This window comes from Archocentrus centrarchus, chromosome 16, assembly GCF_007364275.1.
Source record: "Archocentrus centrarchus isolate MPI-CPG fArcCen1 chromosome 16, fArcCen1, whole genome shotgun sequence".
Lineage (NCBI taxonomy): Eukaryota > Metazoa > Chordata > Actinopteri > Cichliformes > Cichlidae > Archocentrus > Archocentrus centrarchus.
In genome coordinates this window covers 34,367,894-34,387,585 of record NC_044361.1, presented here as the reverse complement: position 1 = coordinate 34,387,585, position 19,692 = coordinate 34,367,894, and the positions used below count along the sequence as shown (strand labels likewise).

The window sequence follows — 19,692 nt, the reverse complement described above, 5'->3', positions numbered from 1 at the left end:
AAACACATTGAGTGGAAGGAGGGGGAGGGCGGGTCTTCCACACCCCAGTTTCATGCACCCTGCCTGGGATAGGGACTGGCTAGTGGTTTGGGGCCAGGTTGGCTGCTTCCCTGGGGTGCCGCTGCTCTGTGTTGGTACCTGCTCACCCACACTTGGTGTCCATGTGAGTTCTGTGTGTGTGTGCGCATGAATGTGTGATGGTCATATGTGTGAGTATGAGTATATGACGTGTGTGTGTGTGTGTGTGTGTGGGTGGACAGCAGGGCCTGGGTTTGTGGCTTGCTGAGCCTTGGCACCTGTGGGACATGGTTGAGGAGGGTGGGAGTCACCCCCCCCCCCCCCCCCCCCCAATCGCTCCCTACCGCTTACTGCTGCTTTCCGCTGATTGCCACTGCTGTCCCTGGGGTGTCGGGTGCCTGTGGGTCCCAGGGTTCATGGGCTGATGTCTTGGGGTGGCTCTTGGCCTGCTCGCTTGGCGGTTGTAGCCTGGGGGTGGCTCGGGCCTCTTTGGCGTGGGGGGGGGGGGGCTCTGCTGGGTGTCGGGCGGTTCTCGGGCGCCTGGGGCCTTGGGGCCACATTCTCAGCTCATGCTGGGGGGATGTGTTTTTAATACTTCGTATTACCAAAGAACCAGGTGAAATTAAATGAAGGTTAGTGGGATAAAATGAGGAGACTGAACTTCAGCTTTCATCGATGATCGCTGTCCCACACAAACAGAGTGATGGACCTGTCCATCTGATCTCCAGCTGAGCCTGTAGCTGCTTGTCATTACCCAACAGAGGAGGCCGTTTCAGCATCAATCCCCCTCTTACTACACAGCAGCAGAGTCCCAGCTAATCCAGCACTTAGCTGAGCTCCTGTTAAAGGTCGGAGGTCAGAAATGAATGACAGTTTGATGAGTGAAGCAAACATGTCAGCAGAATAGTGTCAGCTGTTACAGAGCTGTCTCCATGCTGCTCACCCACATATGACACATTTCAGGATCATTTTGGGATGATGAGATGTTTGAAATCAGGATCGCAGATCAAGGCGGGACAGGATGAGCCCCTCTTAACGGATCCAAAACAGATCCGGACAGGGTGAACTGGAAATGACCGGAGCTAAGCTGGATCTGGCCCTGATCTAGTCTGAATCTGTGATATTTGCCTGTATATGAAGGTATCATAGGAGTCTATGATACCTTCGGGTGGATCCAGTTCCAGGTCAACCCACTGAGATTGATTCAGGTGATTTTCAGTGAAAATATGTTCAGGCTCACACTGTGAATTTCAGATTCAGAAAGTCTTTATTGTCATCAAACACAGATGCTTGATGAAACTGTGCCAGCTGCTGCTGGTCAGTGTGTTTCAAACATATAGAAAGATAAATCAGAATAAAGTATAATAAAATAATAAATAAATACAATTTCATCATTTAATGGCTGAATCTCAGTCTGTTAAAATGAAAGGTAATCAGATTACAATCAGCTGCATTACTACCCAGAGTCTCAGGGTCAGAAAGATGGAGACGATGGATTTTATAAATCCTTGATTAAATCGGTCCTTATGAATCAATGAGTGAATGACGGGAAAGAAGTAACATCTGTTACTTCAGTGCCTGCAAACCGTGTGCAGGTGAATCCTCTCTGCTCTGAGCCACTTTATGACTCGGAAGGTCAGTCAGTTGGTTCAGGTGCAGAAGGGAAGGGAGGGGAGGAGTCAGAGAGAGCACCTGGCAATGAACAGGTTAAATTAAGCAACAGACTGTGAACTTCACCTGCTCATTTTCTGTGTTTACTGTAGAACCGTTTACATGGAAAGAGCTGTAGTCATGTGCGTAATTTGCGGGGGGGATAGGGGGGTTATGACCCCCCCCAATAATCTGATCTAATCACTATAAACCCCCCCCCCCAATAAAGTCACATCATTTTGATTTACAAAAAAACATCTTACATGAATTTTCTTTTTTCATTATCAATTAGGGGTAAAATACTAGCATGTTTAATCATTTGGTAATGTAACCCCCCCCTCTCCCCACAAAAACTTGGTATCACCCAACCCGCTTTCTCTACCAAGGGGCAGTGTTTACCTTGCTGTTTGTGGAAGCAGCTGCTGGGAGGGGGTTGTAGTTCGAAAAAATGAAAAGAGCGACAAAAAGTGGACAACCAACAATTTTTCATTGTTGGGCGACAACACCCCCCTTGTAAAAAGCAGAAAAACCAAAATGAGGTAAATGTATATGTATTGTTAGCTGATGATTTAATAACTGTGTGTATCAGACACACTATGAATACCGGTTCAGGTATTTTAGCTAGCTCCATTACACCTGCTACTCCCTGCTCCTCCTAATCTGACAAGGAGTCAAAGAAAAAGAAGATAAAAGTGGTTATTTGCGCACATGCGGCACATCCCTCCCCACCCTAGTGCTTCCATGCTATATGTTTCTGCTCTGTCGCAGAGGTTTTTCAACCTCATACTGTGCCCCCATTATGGGGCAAATTATGGGATGATTTTTTTTCCTCACCTGCCCTGTTGTTTCGCTTTGTTTCCCTCTTATCCCTTAAATGGCAGCACCTGTGTCGGCAGCATGGCCACAGAACACTTATCTCTTATGTTTGTCGATTGTCTTTGGATGGGTGGTCCAAACGCTAGCGCCTTTTGATGGCAGCAAAGCCGCGGATCACTTATCTTTAGCTTGTCTCTGTCTTTGGATGGGTGTTCTGAAATTTTTGAAATGCTGTTATGTTTTGACATGTAACAACAATAATTTGGTTCTTTTGTTTCTAAATTTATGTACAGCACTTTGGTCAACTGTTGTTGTGTTAAAGGTGCTATATAAATAAACTTGACTTGACTTGACAGTACAATACCTGTAATATGTAATAAACTAAACTCAGTAAACAAGTATATAGTTTTACTCAAGTAAACACACGTAACATTTTATGTATTTAGTTAATAATAACTAATATTAGTACTGATAACAGGACTGGAGATGAGAGTCCCAGAGAGGTCCAGGATGAGACTCATATTTTAAACACATCAAGTTCAAACCTTTTTCTCTACAGAACGTGTTTAATAGTAAAGATTGCATTAAGCTCTCACATGCTCAGTGGAGAACAGACTGCTCAAAATATTGTATTTATTATATTTGGCAGGCCAAATTAAAACAGTTTCTTTAAAGTGGAATGAGGATACTTGTTACTGTTGGAAGAAATGTGAAAAATGTCAACCTTTTCTTAATTGTTGAAGGTGCAGAGTAAATACAAAGAAAGTTAAATAAATACACAGTAAAAGCATTACAATGTATTTCTAATTTGGTTAACCCAAAATCCTGAATCCTTTTAGAAAAGTAAATGATTTAATAAATAAATAAATAGGCAGAGATTCAGTCATTTTCCCATTTTAGGCTGATGAATGAAATTCTTGTATTTTTGCCAGTTATATTATGAAGCCATGTGACTACCAGGGGACCCCCAAGAGTGTGTGACATAATAAATCTGGCATTTAAATGGTTAATATCCTGAAAATGATTGATTGTTTGGTATTTTTGAGTAGGTCTGAAGTTGATTAAGTGATTTAGGAAAAAAAAATATTGATGTATGATGATTTCATAGCAGTTTTTAGGTGCGTGTACATTTTTGCCACGAAGGTGTCCAGAATGCAAAATGCACCACAAGAGTATGAATGACATGTAAGAGTAAAAGACATTAGATTTCAAAAATTTAATGAAAAAGATTTCCTGCACAAAATCATGCCACTAGCTGCTACACAGTCAAAATGATTACCAAATGAAAAAACGTTGAAAAAAATGTACAGAAATGGCCGAGGAGGGCATAAGGGTTAATCCCCCCAATGTTGGACCCAAAGTTACGCCCTTGGCTGTAGCTGCTGCCTGGTGGGGCGTCCTGAAGACGCCAAGAAAATTAAAAGAAATAAAATAATGATGTCACGTGGTCCCTCACAAACGGAACTCGAACGCCAGGTGTTTTGCTCCGAACGGCGATCCGTACACGGGTCGGCGGGTCCTGACAAATCACGCCCACCGCACGTTTCTGTCTCGCGCACATTGGTGAGCTGAAAGCGTCACGGACGGACTGACCTGTTTGGCCCTGTTAGCAGCTAACAGCTAACTGAGCAGATGGAGGAGTTCCTGAGGAGCTGCCAGCAGGCCGTGAAGGTAACACACGCACACACACACACACAGACACACACACACACACACACACAGGGGCACACACAGGGGCACACGCGCGGTTAGCCTGTTAGCTCGCGCTGGTGCAGGCTGCAAGATGACGAATACTGTTTACGTCATGTGATCGGATCACTGATCGATAGTTTGCACGAGTCGGTAGAGCTGCACACGTGACGCCTACATGTGACCCAGGAAGCAATCAGACTGAAACATCTGCAGAGATGTTGCCGGGAGTCACGCGGCCAGCCGGAGGTCAGGTGAGAGACAGGTGAAGTCAGAACAAACCAGCAGCCTTCATGGCTGTAGTCCCTCTGGAGGCCAGCAGAGGCGCCACAGTGAGTCACTCCCCGTAGACTCCCATGTTAAAACTTTACAGCAGAAATAAACATATTTGCAGTGGGCTCGACACACGGGGAGCGAATCGCGCTCTCATGTCACTCATCTCCAAGAAATGTGATTGGTTAGACATTTTCAAAGCAGTCCGTGTCAGACACGGCAATAAAGATGAGTCCGAAGATTTTATTGGAACTGACAGAAATCTTGCTGTGAAGTCTCTTCTGCAAAAGAAAAAGACAACCTTGGGTTCATCCTATATTAGCGCAAAAGTCCTCTCTATCCGTCTGTTTAACGTTGGTCATGTGCCAACACGTTCCCATACGGCTGCCTTTTGTGTGCAAGTCGATAATCACTGTGTGAAGTATCATATAACATAGGAAAGTCAAACACAGATAAAACGATGCTTTCCTTCGTGCTCAAAGTAGTTGCAGACTGCAGCGTGTAGCATACTCTCGGCTCATTGGTCAGTCAATGAAACCCTCGCTGATTGGTTTAGTGCCACGCGACAGCGACAAAAGTAGAACATTTTTCAACATTGTTGTGTCGCGTCGCGTGTGCACGTCTACGAGCTCGAAATTTCACATGCACGAATGTCGCCGGTCGCTTAGCTGGAGGAGGGCAAGCGATTGTCGCCTCATCGCACAAGCTCCATAGGAAAAATGAATGAAGAGCGAGCGACGTTGCTCCCCGTGCGTCGAGCCCCTTATTCAGAAACTTTGTTCTCCATAGCTCCTTATCCCTCCTTATCTCTGATGTGGCGGCACATGGCCAAATTATCATACACATACATCAGTTAGAACAGAGTTGAGAACATCTGCACAGCATTTCTTTGACACATCAGTGTCCTATGACATCTTGGAGACAGTGTAATGAATATGATGAGACCATGATAAAAAGTTAACACCCAGTAATTTCATTTTTCAAACCTCCTGAACTCAGAGCCTATCTCTAGATGGGTACAGTGCTCCACATTAGTATTAACAGCACAGGCTAAATCATTGGAGAAAAAAAAAGTAGACCTAAATACCTTCCCTGTGGAACACCACAAGATATTCTTGCAGAGAAGCTGCCATTAAAAACACCTGCTGTGGTCATCAAAGTAAGAGTTTAATCAGAGAAACCCCAACATCTGATTGGTTCTGTCTAATCTATCTAATGCCCTGGTCTTTAGATATTGATGTTGAAATAGTTTAAAATGTTGAAATATTTAAAATCTGACTGAATAATATCTTCTTGGTTAACTTGCTCTGCACAGTGAGTGCAATTTCAACCAGTAATGCAAGTTTTTATTTTTAGTTAAGTCTATGATTTTTAGAGTGCTTCCAGAGCTCAAGAAAAGTCCATCTCTGTTTTATTTATTTAGGGTCAAATCGTAACAACAGTCACCTCAAGGTGCTTTATATTGTAGGGTAAAGAGCCTACAACAATACAGGGAAAATCCAACAATCAAATATATCCCGTATGAGCAAGCACTTTGTGACAGTTGGAAGGAAAAACTTCCTTTTAACAGGAAGAAACCGTCAGCAGAACCAGGGTCAGGGAGGGACAGTCATCTGCTGTGACTGGTTGGGGGTGGGGTGAAAATTGTTAGGAATTTGGATAAAAGCAGCCCAGCTGTTTGATTTGGTTCAAGTATTCTTGTAGTATCATGGCGTATGTGGCTGAACCTAAATGGATGTGTAGGAAAATGGCTCAGCCTTACAGAGATGTTATTTATAGATAGTTTCAGGGGATTTTACGCAATTTCATGTCATTTCTCCTAATGAGCAGAATTGCACCAGAAAGTTTCCCAGTTATCTGTAAAGTCAACATCATTTTTTGGACACCACTCAGGCAGCCAGGAATTTAAGGAGAGCACGCAGCTTAACATGCCACTCCTGGTTAGACTGGGGAGGGGTCCAAAGAAAACTGGACTTTGTTTTGGGAAAGTTAAACAGTGATTCAACATTAACTGCACACTGTTAGTAGGTTGCATAAAGGAGATTGGATAGATAAGGAGGGGTGAGGTTGTGGATGGCCTTGAATGTGTGCAGGAGGAGTTTGGAATGAATTTTGAATTTGACCGGAAGCCAGAGGAGTTTCTCTTGGCCTGGGGTGATGTGGTGAAGTGAGGTGATTTTTATTTTTTTTGTGTGTGTGTAATTGGCTGAATTTTGGACCATTTTGGGTTTTTGATGGGATTTGTAAGGTGTGGCAAACAGAAGAGAATTACAGTAAACAATATGGGAGGTGAAGGATGGAGGTGGTGTGCGGGGAGAGCGAGGGGTGGAGATGATTATTTCAGAGATGGAAATATGCAGACCGGGTAATAATGACGTGAGAGTGAAATCATAAAATGCTGTCAAGGATGACACCCAGACTCTTAACCTGAGGGGAGGGGGAAACTGTAGAGGTGATGAAGAGAAGGGGCCTCAGGACAGAGCCCTAAAGGGTGACAGAGGTTTCTGGATGGGGGGGTTGCCAGGTTTCTGTCAAACAGGTAGCTCCAGGTGGTTTCAGGTTGTACCAAGTATAAAGAGTCCCAGTTTTTGTCTCCCCAGGCGAGCTCGGATCAGGCCGGACCAGGATTCCATGTTGTTCTAGGGAACGAGGCCTGCGATATTGACTCCATAGTGTCTGCCCTGGCCTATGCCTACTTCCTGTCCAAGGTAAGCCACTGTACAATCAGCTGCCAGTACAGGTTATCAGCTTCATTACCTGAAGCCTCTCTCTCTTACCAGACCGCACGCAGCGAGATGCTCGCTGTGCCGCTGCTGAATATCCGTCAGTCGGAGCTGCCGCTGCGGTCGGATGGCATCTTCCTGCTGCGTCAGACCGGCCTGTCTATGGACCTCCTCCTGTTCAGGGACCAGCTGGACCTGCGAGCACTGCAGCGAGCCGGCCGCCTGCAGCTCACGCTGGTCGACCACAACGTGCTGCCCAGGTAACACCTGACAGCTGACTTCACACACGTCAGCAAGGTGACCACAAACACACACGCCAGAGTCATGTTCACACCTGTCTTATCAGCCTGTGTCTGCTGCAGTTCAGACAATGACCTGGAGGAGGCGGTCGTAGAGGTGATCGACCACCACCTGCAGGAAAGAGAGCCCTCTCCCACCTGTTCTTTTACTGTGGAGACAGTGGGGTCCTGTGCTACCTTGGTGACGGAACGCATCGTCCAGAAAGCTCCTGAGATCCTGGACCTGCAGCTCGCCCACCTGCTTTATGGTACACACCTGGTCAGACACACCTGGTTTTCTGATGTTACTGCGACTCAACGGGTTATTGATGAGGCTCCTTAGTCTGAAACGTGTTGTTGACTGATTGGTGTGTCATCCATGTTGGTCTGCAGCTGCCATCGTGTTGGACTGTGTCGACATGGCACCTGCTGCAGGTAAAGTGACTCCTAAAGACAGTCAGTACGCTGCGGCATTGGAAACCCAATTCCCCGCTTTGCCACCAAGAGGCGCTCTTTTCCAGGAGCTGCATAATGCCAAGTTTGATGTCTCAGGTGAGTTTCTGAGGACACACTTGTACCTGAGAACAAACCAGCACAGGGGCCTATTCCAGGAAGCATGTTCATTTCAACTTTTTTTAATTGAATTTTAACAGCTTAACACACAATATTAATCAGTAGAACACTGAAAAAGCAGTAGTCACAAAGGGAAAAAACAGTTAGAAAATGTAAGCTAGTTTCTCCCTAACCCCCTCACTCCCACCCCCCACCCTGAACACTCCCACTCTAGGTCCAAACACAAGACTGACATCTAGCAGAGATCCAGTCTCTGTAACTATACAAAGGAACGCTACATGAACTCGCACATCCATACATCCACACACATTACACAAAAAAAAAAAAGGAAAGAAGAAATAAGTAAATAGATAAACAAGAAAAAAGCCTAGTTTTCCTCTGTATCCGGGAGCAGAATCGTGGTACTTACTAAAGACTGGAAAGGCCTCCAAGTCTTCATAAATGTGCTGGTACACCCCTTAAGAGAAAATCTTAGTTTTTCCAGCTTGAAGTTATAGAGAACCTCCCTCACCCAGTGGTCATAAGAGGGAGGAATGCATAATTTCCACTTCAATAAAATAAGTCTGTGGGCCAAAAGGGTGGTGAAAGCTAAGGCGTGCTTCAAAGAACGCGAGAGGTCCGGGTCTGGAGAGATGCCAAATATAGCTGACAGGATTGGGGAAGATTGTCTGATCATATGCTTGATCCAGGGAGTGGGTTCAACAAACTCTGAGTTTATAAACCTACTCTGAGTTGATCAACTCTGTGATCGGCAACTCTGAGTTTCCCGTTCCAGAACAGCTGATCAGGGTTAGTTCAATGAGCTCTGAGTATGATCACCCTGATTTAGCGCGTGCGTGAGTAAGGAAAGAAAGCCATCATCAATGGAGCTCTGATACCAGGATTCACCATGGCAACGGGTAAATAAAGAGCAGAGCCTCCATTTTAATCCGATGGATGGAGGATCGCACGTGTCAGTGTGGAGCATCACGAGTCACTTTAATCAGCCTGACCCACTCTGACATCATCATAGACAGAATAAAAGTTTGTTATAAAATATATCATTTCTTTTATATCTGCTGTCATCATTCACACAACTTGAATCTCCATCAGATGAAGCTGAATCTAAATTTTACATTTAATTTATAAAATCTAATTATTCAGTCTGAAGGACAAACTGCAGGAGACAGAAAGTGAAGATAAAACTGTGGAGAAACAGCTCAGACTGAGTTTACTGACCGACCTGTGTGTGAGAGACTGAGACAGCAGCAGACCCCGGAGGAGCTGACCTCAGGTCAGTTTATTTAATAAAAACTGTTTTTGCTGCAGTTCATGACAGTTCACTTTATGACAGTTCATGTTATGGTTGTTTAAATATTGTACAGTAAAAATAGAATCTATTGATGGAATAGCACCCTCACATTTATTCATTTATTTAATTGAGGATTTCATTATTTCTGCCGTTACTGGATAAAAATGAGACTGCAGAAAAACTTCTTTAATGTTTCCAGTTTAACCATTTTAATCTGATCTAAGATCAGCTTCACTGATAGATGATGGCTCTCTAACAGCCACAGTGAAGTTGTTTCACTGAGTTACTGTTAAAGGTCAGAGTTCAGTTATAGTTTCATATTTAGCTGAAAACATTCAGAGCATCCAAGTCTGTGATGAATGTAAAGTTTTACCAGTAAAGGCAAACATGTTATGATAAATGTCTCAGCTTTATACGTTTTAAAATTCAGTACAGTTTGGGAGGATGAGGCATTTTAATTAAATAATTCAGATTGTGTCGGGAAGATGAATCCATTATGAACAGATCCAGACTGGATGAGCTGCAAAATCACTGGAGCTTGAACTGGATCTGGGCCTTATCGCGTCTGAATCTGGGATTCTGATCCGTTTGGATCCTCCTGTTGTGCAGGTGGACTCGGACACAGTTTGCAGATTCGTTATAGAGTCTATGATCACTGATTTTGGTGATTTTTAGTGGAAAATATGTTGAGATTCATACCTTCGAAATGACATCATTTAAGTCACTTTAAATCCATTTAGTTCAGTTTTCAAGTCTTCACATCATTTCAGCCTCATCTTCACTCAAACATTCACATCATCTTCTGATCCGGACATTTTTCCATCCACAGTGTGTTCTGTGTCTGCAGCTTCATCCAGATCAGTGTGATGTAACAGTGATGCTACAGTAACTACAGTAAATGTTTCAGAGGAACTGACTGACAGTCTGACAGCTGCAGCTGCCTCATTATAGATCCGTGACACCATCGCTGTCTCCGTCCTTACAGCCTGTTGATGAGTGAACGACTGTAAAAGCTTCATGTTACGGACAAAAATAACAACCTAATGTCTAACTGGGATTTCAGTGCTTGTAGAAACATGAACGTCTGCAGATGAATTCGCTCCTCTGATCGCTTTGCAGCGTCTTCATGAATGAGGAAATGAATGGGGGTGTCAGACAGGTGGTTCAGGTGCAGCAGGAGGGGAGGAGTCAGAGAGACACTCAGAGTTTGTTGGATAAAACCTGCCAGCGAGCAGGTTCGGTTCACAGGGTCTGTTACCTCGGTAACTGACTCAGAGTTGGAGTTAGCTCTCTGTCTGGAACTGAAAACCCGAGTTTCCCTCATTTTAGGGTTACCAAACCCAGAGTTATTAGCAAAACCTGCTTCCTGGAATAGGCCCCAGGTAAAACAGAGTCTGTACTCATCTGTGTTTGGTACAGTAATTATTTCCCAGGTCTGGACATGCAGTAGATGCTACTTAATGCTAATTTTTCTACAGAATTACAGTTTTAATGAACTATTTTGCAGTATTTAATGCGATATTTTTTTTAGTTTTTTTAAAAATTGTTTTTATTGGGGTGTCTTTATACTCCAATAAAGTATTTACTACACTTTTATATGAGTATTTAATTCAGTGTTTTTACTAGGGCTGCAACGATTCTTCGAGTAACTCGAATAATTCGATCATAAAAAAATCTTTGACACAAATTTGTTGCTTCAGTGCTTCGTTTAAACTCTGCAGCTCAGGTGTCTCCGTGTAATCGGAGTATTTCACCCACATTAGCAGCATTAAAGTTCTCCGTCACTGTCACAGAGTTCCATCATTTGAAAAAACAACCATTTAACACTGATGGATCATTGCTGACATGTTTTTCCACACCTCTACTGGTCAAAGGTCAAAGAAATCTTTATTATTCCCAGGGGGCAAATAGTTTTGCAGCTAGCAGTGGCATTAAAATAACAATAGAACACAACTGCAATCACACATATATGAGAATAAAAAAAAAAAAAAAAATCACCTTCTGTTATTAAATAAACTTATTGCCACAGTAACAAAAGAGATTTTGAACCTATTGGTTCTTGACCGTGGCATCACATATCTGCAGACTGAGGGAAGTAACGGCCATGAAGAGGGTGGCTGGAATCAGCCAGGACAGAGCGGGCTTTTCTTAAGATCCTGACTTCGTACACATCCCCCAGGTTGTTCAGGGAAACCCCCAAAATCTTGCTGCAGAAATGGTTTCCAGAGAATTGTTCTCTGAAAACGATTTCTGTTCCTCATATTTAAAGCCCAAACCAACACATAAAAGAAAAAGTTAAAACAGATTCTATAAAACAAAGATAAAACATTCTCATAAAAGTGTGGTCTACATTAAAATTCTGGAGCTTATGATAAAAATATAATCTCTGATTTGTTTTCATGCACTGCTCTCTATACCCGTGCGTGCGTGTGTTGTGCTGAGAGTTTCAGCTGTTAGCTACCAGAACAGATCGCTATCAGCACAGTTTGCCACCATTAACACTAGCGACTGTTCAGTACCGACAGGAAACCCCACCCCACGGTCACCTGTTCAGTACAGAGAAGCTCCGTCAAGAGTTGTTTTTATGCTTTAATCTTAGGACCAATTTTATTTACATTATACATGCTTCCCTTAAACAGTATTATTAGAAAGCGTTGCATCAATTTTCATTGTTATGCAGATGATACTCAGCTTTACCTATCAATGAAGCCAGATGACGCTCAATTAGTTAAACTGCAGGAATGTCATAAAGACATTAAGGCCTGGATGACCTCTAATTTCCTGCTTCTAAATTCAGATAAAACTGAAGTTCTTGTACTTGGCCCCACAAATCTTCAATGCACATATTAAACAAATATGTAGGACCGCTTTTTTGCATTTGCGCAATATTTCTAAAATTAGAAACATCCTTTCTCAGAGTGATGCTGAAAAGCTAATTCATGCATTTATTACTTCTAGGCTGGACTATTGTAATTCATTATTATCAGGCTGTCCTAAAAGCTCCCTGAAAAGCCTTCAGCTGATCCAAAATGCTGCAGCTAGAGTACTGACAGGGACTAGAAAGAGAGAGCAGATTTCTCCCATATTAGCTTCTCTTCATTGGCTCCCTGTTAAATCTAGAATAGAATTTAAAATCCTTCTCCTCACATACAAGGTCTTGAATAATCAGGCACCATCTTATCTCAAAGACCTTATAGTCCCATATCACCCCAACAGAGCACTTTGCTCTCAGACTGCTGGCTTACTTGTGGTTCCTCGGATACTTAAGAGTAGAATGGGAGGCAGAGCCTTCAGCTTTCAGGCCCCTCTTCTGTGGAACCAGCTCCCAGTTTGGATTCAGGAGACAGACACCCTCTCTATTTTTAAGATTAGGCCTAAAACTTTCCTTTTAGTTATAGTTAGGGTGTTGGGGAATTAATCTTACACCGTCTTTCCCCCTTCCGGGTTCGTGATGAAAGAGCAGAGATCGGACTTTCAGTTTCATTTTTAACAATTTATTAATCACCACACATATTACATAAGGTCAAAAATAATGCAGATTTTAACACAAGCATGCTTGGAGATTGCAGATTAATCTTCCCTTACCGCATTCATGCTGTTGTCTCCCCCTAAGCGCCCTGCAATCTGACTGTCTGTGCGCGCCCCCGTTCGTTATGGTTCGGGGCCATAAAACCCATATAAGGATATATGTTTACCTCTCAGGCCAGCTCTGCTCGCTCAGTTATGCGACCCCCACTCTACTCCTTGCTGCACCTCTCCAACTTCTTAAGATAAACACAGTGTGCTCCCCAATAAGCCTTACATTCCTTAAATCTGCAATAATTAATTCCCTCAAGGGCTGGATCAGGTGACCCTGAACCCTCTCTTAGTTATGCTGCTATAGGCCTAGGCTGCTGGGGGGGTTTCCATGATGCACTGAGTGTTTCTTTTCATTCACCTCTTTTAATAAAACAGAGATCGACTTTTCTTTTTACACTGTTTATGGTCTCAGCAGATGACTGCCCCTCCCTGAGCCTGGTTCTGTTAAAAGGGAGTTTTTCCTTTCCACTGTCACCAAATGTTTGCTCATAAAATATTACAACATTAAGGTCATGCAGTCCCCTGTTTTTCAACAAAAACACTAATAACACAACAACAGTAGTTGTTTTAGTGCAGTCTGTAGTCTGTGCAGACCTGGGCGAAGAGGCGGAGCCGTTACTGAGACGGTGAGCTCAGGTGGAGTAAAGGAACTGTTTTTCTACCGTCCAAAGCAGCAGTGCTTGTTCCTGTAACCACCTTAAAACCTTTACTGGGAAACAGCTGGAGGTCCTTCATCATAAACCTGATCAACAAGTGAATGTCACTGCCAATTTTATGCATATAGTACAATTAAAAGCAACAGACTTTGACCAAAGCGCTTCACAAGTTGACTGCAAAATAAGCAAGATGGAATCTATAAGACAATTAAATAAATAGAGCAAAACACAAGACATAAAAACAAACAAATATAATAAATACGATACAATAAATATGATTAATGACAAGCTAAAAACAAGAGACACCACAACATAAAACCTGATTGGACTCAAACTGAACTTGAATTAAAAGCCAAGGTAAAAAGGTGAGTTTTTAGAGAGGATTTAAATAACTGGACTCTGCACTACGACTGTGCAATGGCAGATTATTCCACAGTCTAGGGGCTGCGACTGCAAAAGCCCGATCCCCTCTATGTTTAAAAAGGAGACCTCGGCTGCACTAAAATCTCAGTGCGCTTTTAGGGTTATATAGATTGAGCATCTTAGCTAGGTAGCTGGGTGCCATTCCATTTAAAACTTTAAAAGTCAGTAAAAGAATCTTAAAATCAATACAAAACTGGACGGGGAGCCAGTGTAAACCTGCTACAACTGGAGTGATGTGTTCATGATTTCTAGTACCTGTTAAAAGACGTGCAGCAGCATTTTGGACTACCTGCAAATGATGAAGAGATGATCATTCAAGACCTGAATAGAGAGAATTACAGTAGTCCAATCTACAGGTGGTGAAAGCATGAATAAGTTTTTCAAGGTCCTTTGGAGGAAGGTAGGATTTTGCTTTGGCAATTAGCCATAACTGATTAAAAACTGCTCTTTACAACTGTGTCCACTTGCTTCTCAAGTTTAAAGGAACTATCAGAAAACATGCAGTAAGAAGCAAGAGGACCAAGTGAAGAAAAGAGAACTTTGTAGCTGCTCCATCCACCGCAGCAAAAAACTGCAGTACGGAAGTTAAAATATGCAGATGAACTTTTAATAAGACAAAAGTATTTCTTATCCGATTAATCGATGGATTTATCGATAGAATTCTCGATTACTAAAATAATCAATAGGTGCAGCCCTACTTTTTTACCATTAATAACAGTATTCTCTGGACTGTTTTTCAGTATTTAATGCAGTATTTTGTTCCCAGGTCTGAACACAGAGCAGATGTTGTTGAAGGACATGAAAGCCATTTCAGGAAGTTTGAATCTCTCTGTTTCTGTTCTCTACATCTCCCTGGAGGTCAGTGAGTACTACTCATTATACTACATTACACACTGTACTGCACACTGTAGTGCAGTTGTAGTAACTAGTCCGTCAGCAGGTTGCAGCAGAAAGCAGCAGTATACCTTAGGAGGACTTCCTGCTGAGTTTGGTGTGTGTGTGTGTGTGTGTGTGTGTGTGTGTGTGTGTGTGTGTGTGTGTGTGTGTGTGTGTGTGTGTCAGGAATTCCTGCAGAGAGAGGACTTGGAGGCAGAGCTTTCAGGTTTCTGTCAGAAGTATGGATATGATTTGCTGCTGCTGATGACAATCTTCTTCACTGATAGCAAAGAGCCAATCAGAGAGCTCGCTGTGTTTAGCCACAGCATCACCTGTAGGGAACAGGTAAGCTTGTCATCTTCTTCTTCTTCTTCTTCTTCTTCAGTCTCTGCTGCAGTTCTGCTTGACAGTGTCCTCTGTCCTCAGGTGAGCCAGTACCTGGAACAAGCCCAAAACCCCGCCCTCAATCTCAGTCCACTCAGCAACCCCCACCCTCACATTTCAGCCTATCACCAAGGTAACACTCTTGTAAACAAACAGGCACATGTTACAGGTAGCAGAACAGGTGATTTTTGATATTCTCCTGCCTCACCGTATACTGCAACGTTTATCATAACCATGACAGCATGGAAGGAAGAGGCCAGTGAGTGAGGCAGGGGAGGGTTAACCAGAGGTAAGCAGGGGCGTGGCCTCAGGTCAATGACTCTATCGTCTTGTGTCTCTCAGGAAACTCACTGGCATCCCGGAAGAAGGTCCTCCCCATCGTGAAAGACTTCCTGAGGACGTGGGATGGGTACGGTTGCACTGGAGATGGGCAGAATGAGCCGTCTCAGGTACCGCCCACCCCAATGAACAGCCTGGTGGAGGGCTCGCCTCTGGACAACGGACTGCCTCGCATCACCTCCCAGGCCCTGGAGGAGAAGTTCAGCCAGATAGTCAACAGAACTGACCTCTGACCTGCTGGCCCTCTGGAAAAGATGGTGATGAAGCAGCACAGTGATGCCAAGGAGAAAAAAATAATGAAGTTTTATGTCAGTTGAAGTTTTTAACCTGTGGTGTTGAACTTGGACACGAGCAGGTCCTTCAGAACATGAATCAGGTTGTTTGTTTCATTAATAAAATCCAAAATGATTCAAAGCATCAGTGAATCAGAGTCTGGAAAACCAGCAGCTGATGAAGGTCCGCTCCCGCTGCATGCCTCAGCACAGAGAAAACAGCCGTGAACCCAGCGCAGTGTCTGAGTTACTGCCGTCTCCAAGGGCAGCAACACGAAGCTGGATATCTCCAACCAGCAGGTGGTGCTGTGTGATAAGCCTGACAAAGAAAAAAAAAAATCTGCTTTGGATCCTCACAAAATTTGCTCTCAGCTGTGTGTAGATCACTGTTGGCCTTCCCGGAGCATGCTGGTCCTATTCTTGCAAAAAGATGTTATCCACTCAGGCTTTCACTGCAGATACAGTACTGTGCAAAAGTCTCAAGCCACCCATCATTTCTTTATCTTTGTTATGAAAATGGTAAATGGGTGCAGCAGTTTATTGAAACATGCAAACATACATGGAAATGCAGCATGCAAGGCAAAAAAAAATGAAGCTACTGCCAGTCAAAGCTTTACAGATGATGCATGGTGAATCAAAATCTCATGGTCCTCGGTTGCTCCGCCTCCCTTGCTTTCACCTCGCCCTTGAGCTGTTTTTGGATGTATCAGCCTGGTCCCCTTGCCGTGGTTTCTGCCCCTCTGAGGATCCTTGGGCAGGTCCTCTGGGCCTGCCTTTGCCTCTGCTGGTTTGTGGGGAGCTGGGGCTTCCCCTGGTGCCCGGTCTAGGGGGAGGGATTGGGGTGCTGTTGGCTCTGCCTTTGTCCCCTGCTCTCCCGCCAGGTTGGATTGGCTTCACTTGTCATGCTTCTTTTAATGCACAGCCCTAGCTTAGCACACACACAAAAGATTCATAATAATTGAATTTATGTAGAGCACTATAGGTCTTGCTACAGGTGTTACCCCACCTCCCTTCCATTTTAATGCATCTCACTAATCATTTTACACAGGTAGGTGGGGATCACACTTTAAAAAAAAAAAAAAAATCAAATTCCAATCAGGTAATTGGGAAATGCATTGTTTTAGTTGTAATAATTTACAGATGTTCCCAAATTGGGGAACGCACTTGAATAATAAATGCAGAGATGCCATATATTACAAAAATAAATCAAATTATTAAAAAAAGGAAAGGCGTTTGAGTGATTATCACAATGGAAAGGGTTGAGTGGCTGGTAGACTGGTTCCGGGGGTGGGGATCAGAGGGTTTGGGGCTGTGCCTTCCGGGGGTGGTGGGGCAGTGGGTGTGGGGGGACTCGCGGGCATCGATGGGTGCGTCCTGTGCCACTGGGGCTGTGCCCGGGTACCCTGGTTGTGCTGGCTGGTGTCCTTCCTGGGCTTTGGGTCTGTTCACCGACCAGCAGCTCGTGCGGTGCTGTGGGCCCCTCTTTCTGGGGCCCCATCGTGACTGGGTGGGACCAGGTTGGGCTCTCTGGCCTCTGTTGGGTCTTGGCGAGACCCTGAGATGCAGCCCAAACGTGACACTGTGCTGTTGGACCTCTCCTAACCTACTTCGTAAATACTGATGAGGATTTAATTCATGGGGTGGCTGTAGCTCAGTAGGTAGAGCAGGTCACCTACTGATCGGAAGGTCAGTGGTTCGAATCCTGGCTACTCCAGGCTACATGCCAATGTATCCTTGGGCAAGATACTTAACCCTAAGTTGCTCTCCGACCGTTCTGTCGGAGTATGAATGTGTGTGAATGCTAGTTAATTAAAAAAAAAGCACTTAGCTTAATTAATGATGGAAGTGCTTGTATGAATGGGAGTGCATGGGTGAATGCAAAACAGGTTGTATAAGCGCTTTGAGTGCTCTGATTGAGTAGAAAAGCGCTATATAAGAACTAGTCCATTTACCATTTTACCATCGCTCGATCAGATCTGTTTTTGTGTAGTGTGGCATACCTCAGCTTTTCCTCGCTGTTTCCCTTCCTGACAGCCACCTTTCCACTGAGACCATTTCTGATGAGGCTTCAGTGAAGTGGATCAGCTGAAGGTCCAGATACATCTCTCAGGTTCTGTGTCAGGTCTTTGCTGGATTTGTTCCTGTTTCTCGAGGACATGACTTTCAGATTCTGTTCATCTGCTGAGGAGTTTTTTAAGGGCTCATATGTCTTTTTCTGTCCTCCTTGTGTCCAGTTTCCTCCGATTTTTAAGCACTCACTGCACATCATGTTGAGATATGCCAAGTTTTCATCTAAAAGCTCTTTGAGAATCACCTTGTTGGTGCAAAAATCCTACTTTATTTTGACATTTATCATAGATTGAAAGAACAGGCATGCCTCTGAAAATGGTCAGGTATAAAGACTGGACTGAAAATGAGGGAAAAAACAGCCAATGTCCAAGAAGAACTTTGAAGACATTCAGAAGTCTGATAACTTGCTCAAGAGCACTCCAAAAAAAATACAAGTCTGGCTGCTTGGAAGCAGAATATAAAGAAATGAGAAGGGGGGGGGGGGGGGGGGGGGGGTTCGAGACTTTTGCACAGTACGCTAGCTTTAGTTAAAATGTTGTTTCGTGTTGTTGCATCCATGTGAGAAATTCCACTCAGGTCCGGCTGAAAAACACTGGAGAAGCGTGCAGTCGCAGCGGGCCTCACAGCACTCCATGTGCAAATGTATCTTCATGCTGAGCTGAAACAGTTTGACCTTCTCTGAGGGCAACCACTCGATGTCCATCAGAGATGAAGAACAGCAAAGGTCTCCCTGTCACTAACCACAGATTTTTATTTGTGCTGCGTCACAGGAGTTTCTGTCAGGGTATTTGTTCATCACGAGGTGCAGACAGTCCATGGACGGATTACAGGCAGTAAAGGTACAGTGAGCAGAGGGTTTGCAGTGGTTCAGGTTTCAGCACCGAGATCAGACCGGAACCTACAGAAGAGCTTCTGTTTGTGTGTCTGTACTCTGCAGCACTCACACACAAAAATCAGCTTTAATGTGGAATTCTGTTCTTCTCTCATCTTAAATCTATTAATTATCAGGTTGAAATGTTAAAATAAAGCTTTTGAGGAGACTCTGGTGGGTCAGGGTGTGTTAATGTTCTCATTCATCACTGGATGTGGTTCAGCCCTCAGCGGGCTGAGAGTCCACTTCTTTCCTGCAGCGCGTTTACTCGTGTGCTACAGCTGCAGCAGAGGTGGTTCATCATCTGACCAGGAGGCCTCCTGGATCCTCCTACATGATGTGTTTCAGGACCTGTGGGAGAAGACCTGGGGCAGATCCAGGACACTTCAGAGAGATTATATCTCTCAGCTGTTCCGGGACCCTCTGCTGTGCTGCCCCGAGTCCCAGATCAGAGGAAGAAGATGGACAAATGGAACAGCTGCTGTAACTTTATTAACAAAGATCTGTTGGTAAGTAACTGTAACTGTGCTACACACACATTTCAGTTTATACGTGCAGGTCGTTTGTAATAAGGCAGTTACTCTCTGGACTGATTCTGAGCACCACCTGAGCCCGCAGACTCGTGCAGACAACCTTTGAGACAGCCCAAAGGTTCAGTTCTCTGACATGAAGGAATAAATGAGATCAGGACTGCGGTTCCAAGATGAAAACATCATCATCTTGCTCATTTATTTAAAAAATGCCTGATTTTGGCTTTTGGGGCCTCCGTAGGGCCGCTGCCGAGCGTGGGTTTCAAAGATGAACTGATCTTTTTGATCTTTGTAGGCCTGTTTTTTCTGCTTTTTTGATGTTCAGAGCAGTGAAATTCCTCACATCTCTCAAACTTTGTATCCTCAGCTCCAAATTTTTCT

The 19,692-nt window shown here is 44.0% G+C and overlaps 1 protein-coding gene across 3 annotated transcripts; it reads left to right on the top strand.

Annotated features, from left to right (window-relative positions):
* Window positions 1-3,901: 3,901 nt before the first annotated feature.
* Window positions 3,902-19,189, top strand: prune (prune exopolyphosphatase). Of its 3 annotated transcripts, XR_004021165.1 has the most exons (11): window positions 3,902-4,155; window positions 7,047-7,154; window positions 7,227-7,429; window positions 7,532-7,716; window positions 7,841-7,999; window positions 14,736-14,827; window positions 15,032-15,190; window positions 15,272-15,362; window positions 15,572-15,825; window positions 18,681-18,749; window positions 19,130-19,189. XR_004021165.1 is itself a non-coding variant. In XM_030749511.1 (10 exons), exons 1-9 carry the CDS (start codon window positions 4,117-4,119, stop codon window positions 15,799-15,801), a joined length of 1,266 nt encoding a protein of 421 aa, XP_030605371.1. In that variant the 5' UTR covers window positions 3,902-4,116; the 3' UTR covers window positions 15,802-15,825; window positions 19,041-19,117. The 3 variants fall into 3 exon arrangements, 2 of the variants coding, with proteins under 2 accessions (XP_030605371.1, XP_030605372.1); XM_030749511.1 differs by lacking the exons at window positions 18,681-18,749; window positions 19,130-19,189 and adding an exon at window positions 19,041-19,117; XM_030749512.1 differs by lacking the exon at window positions 19,130-19,189 and having other exon boundaries at window positions 18,681-18,950.
* The last annotated feature ends 503 nt before the right edge of the window (window positions 19,190-19,692 follow it).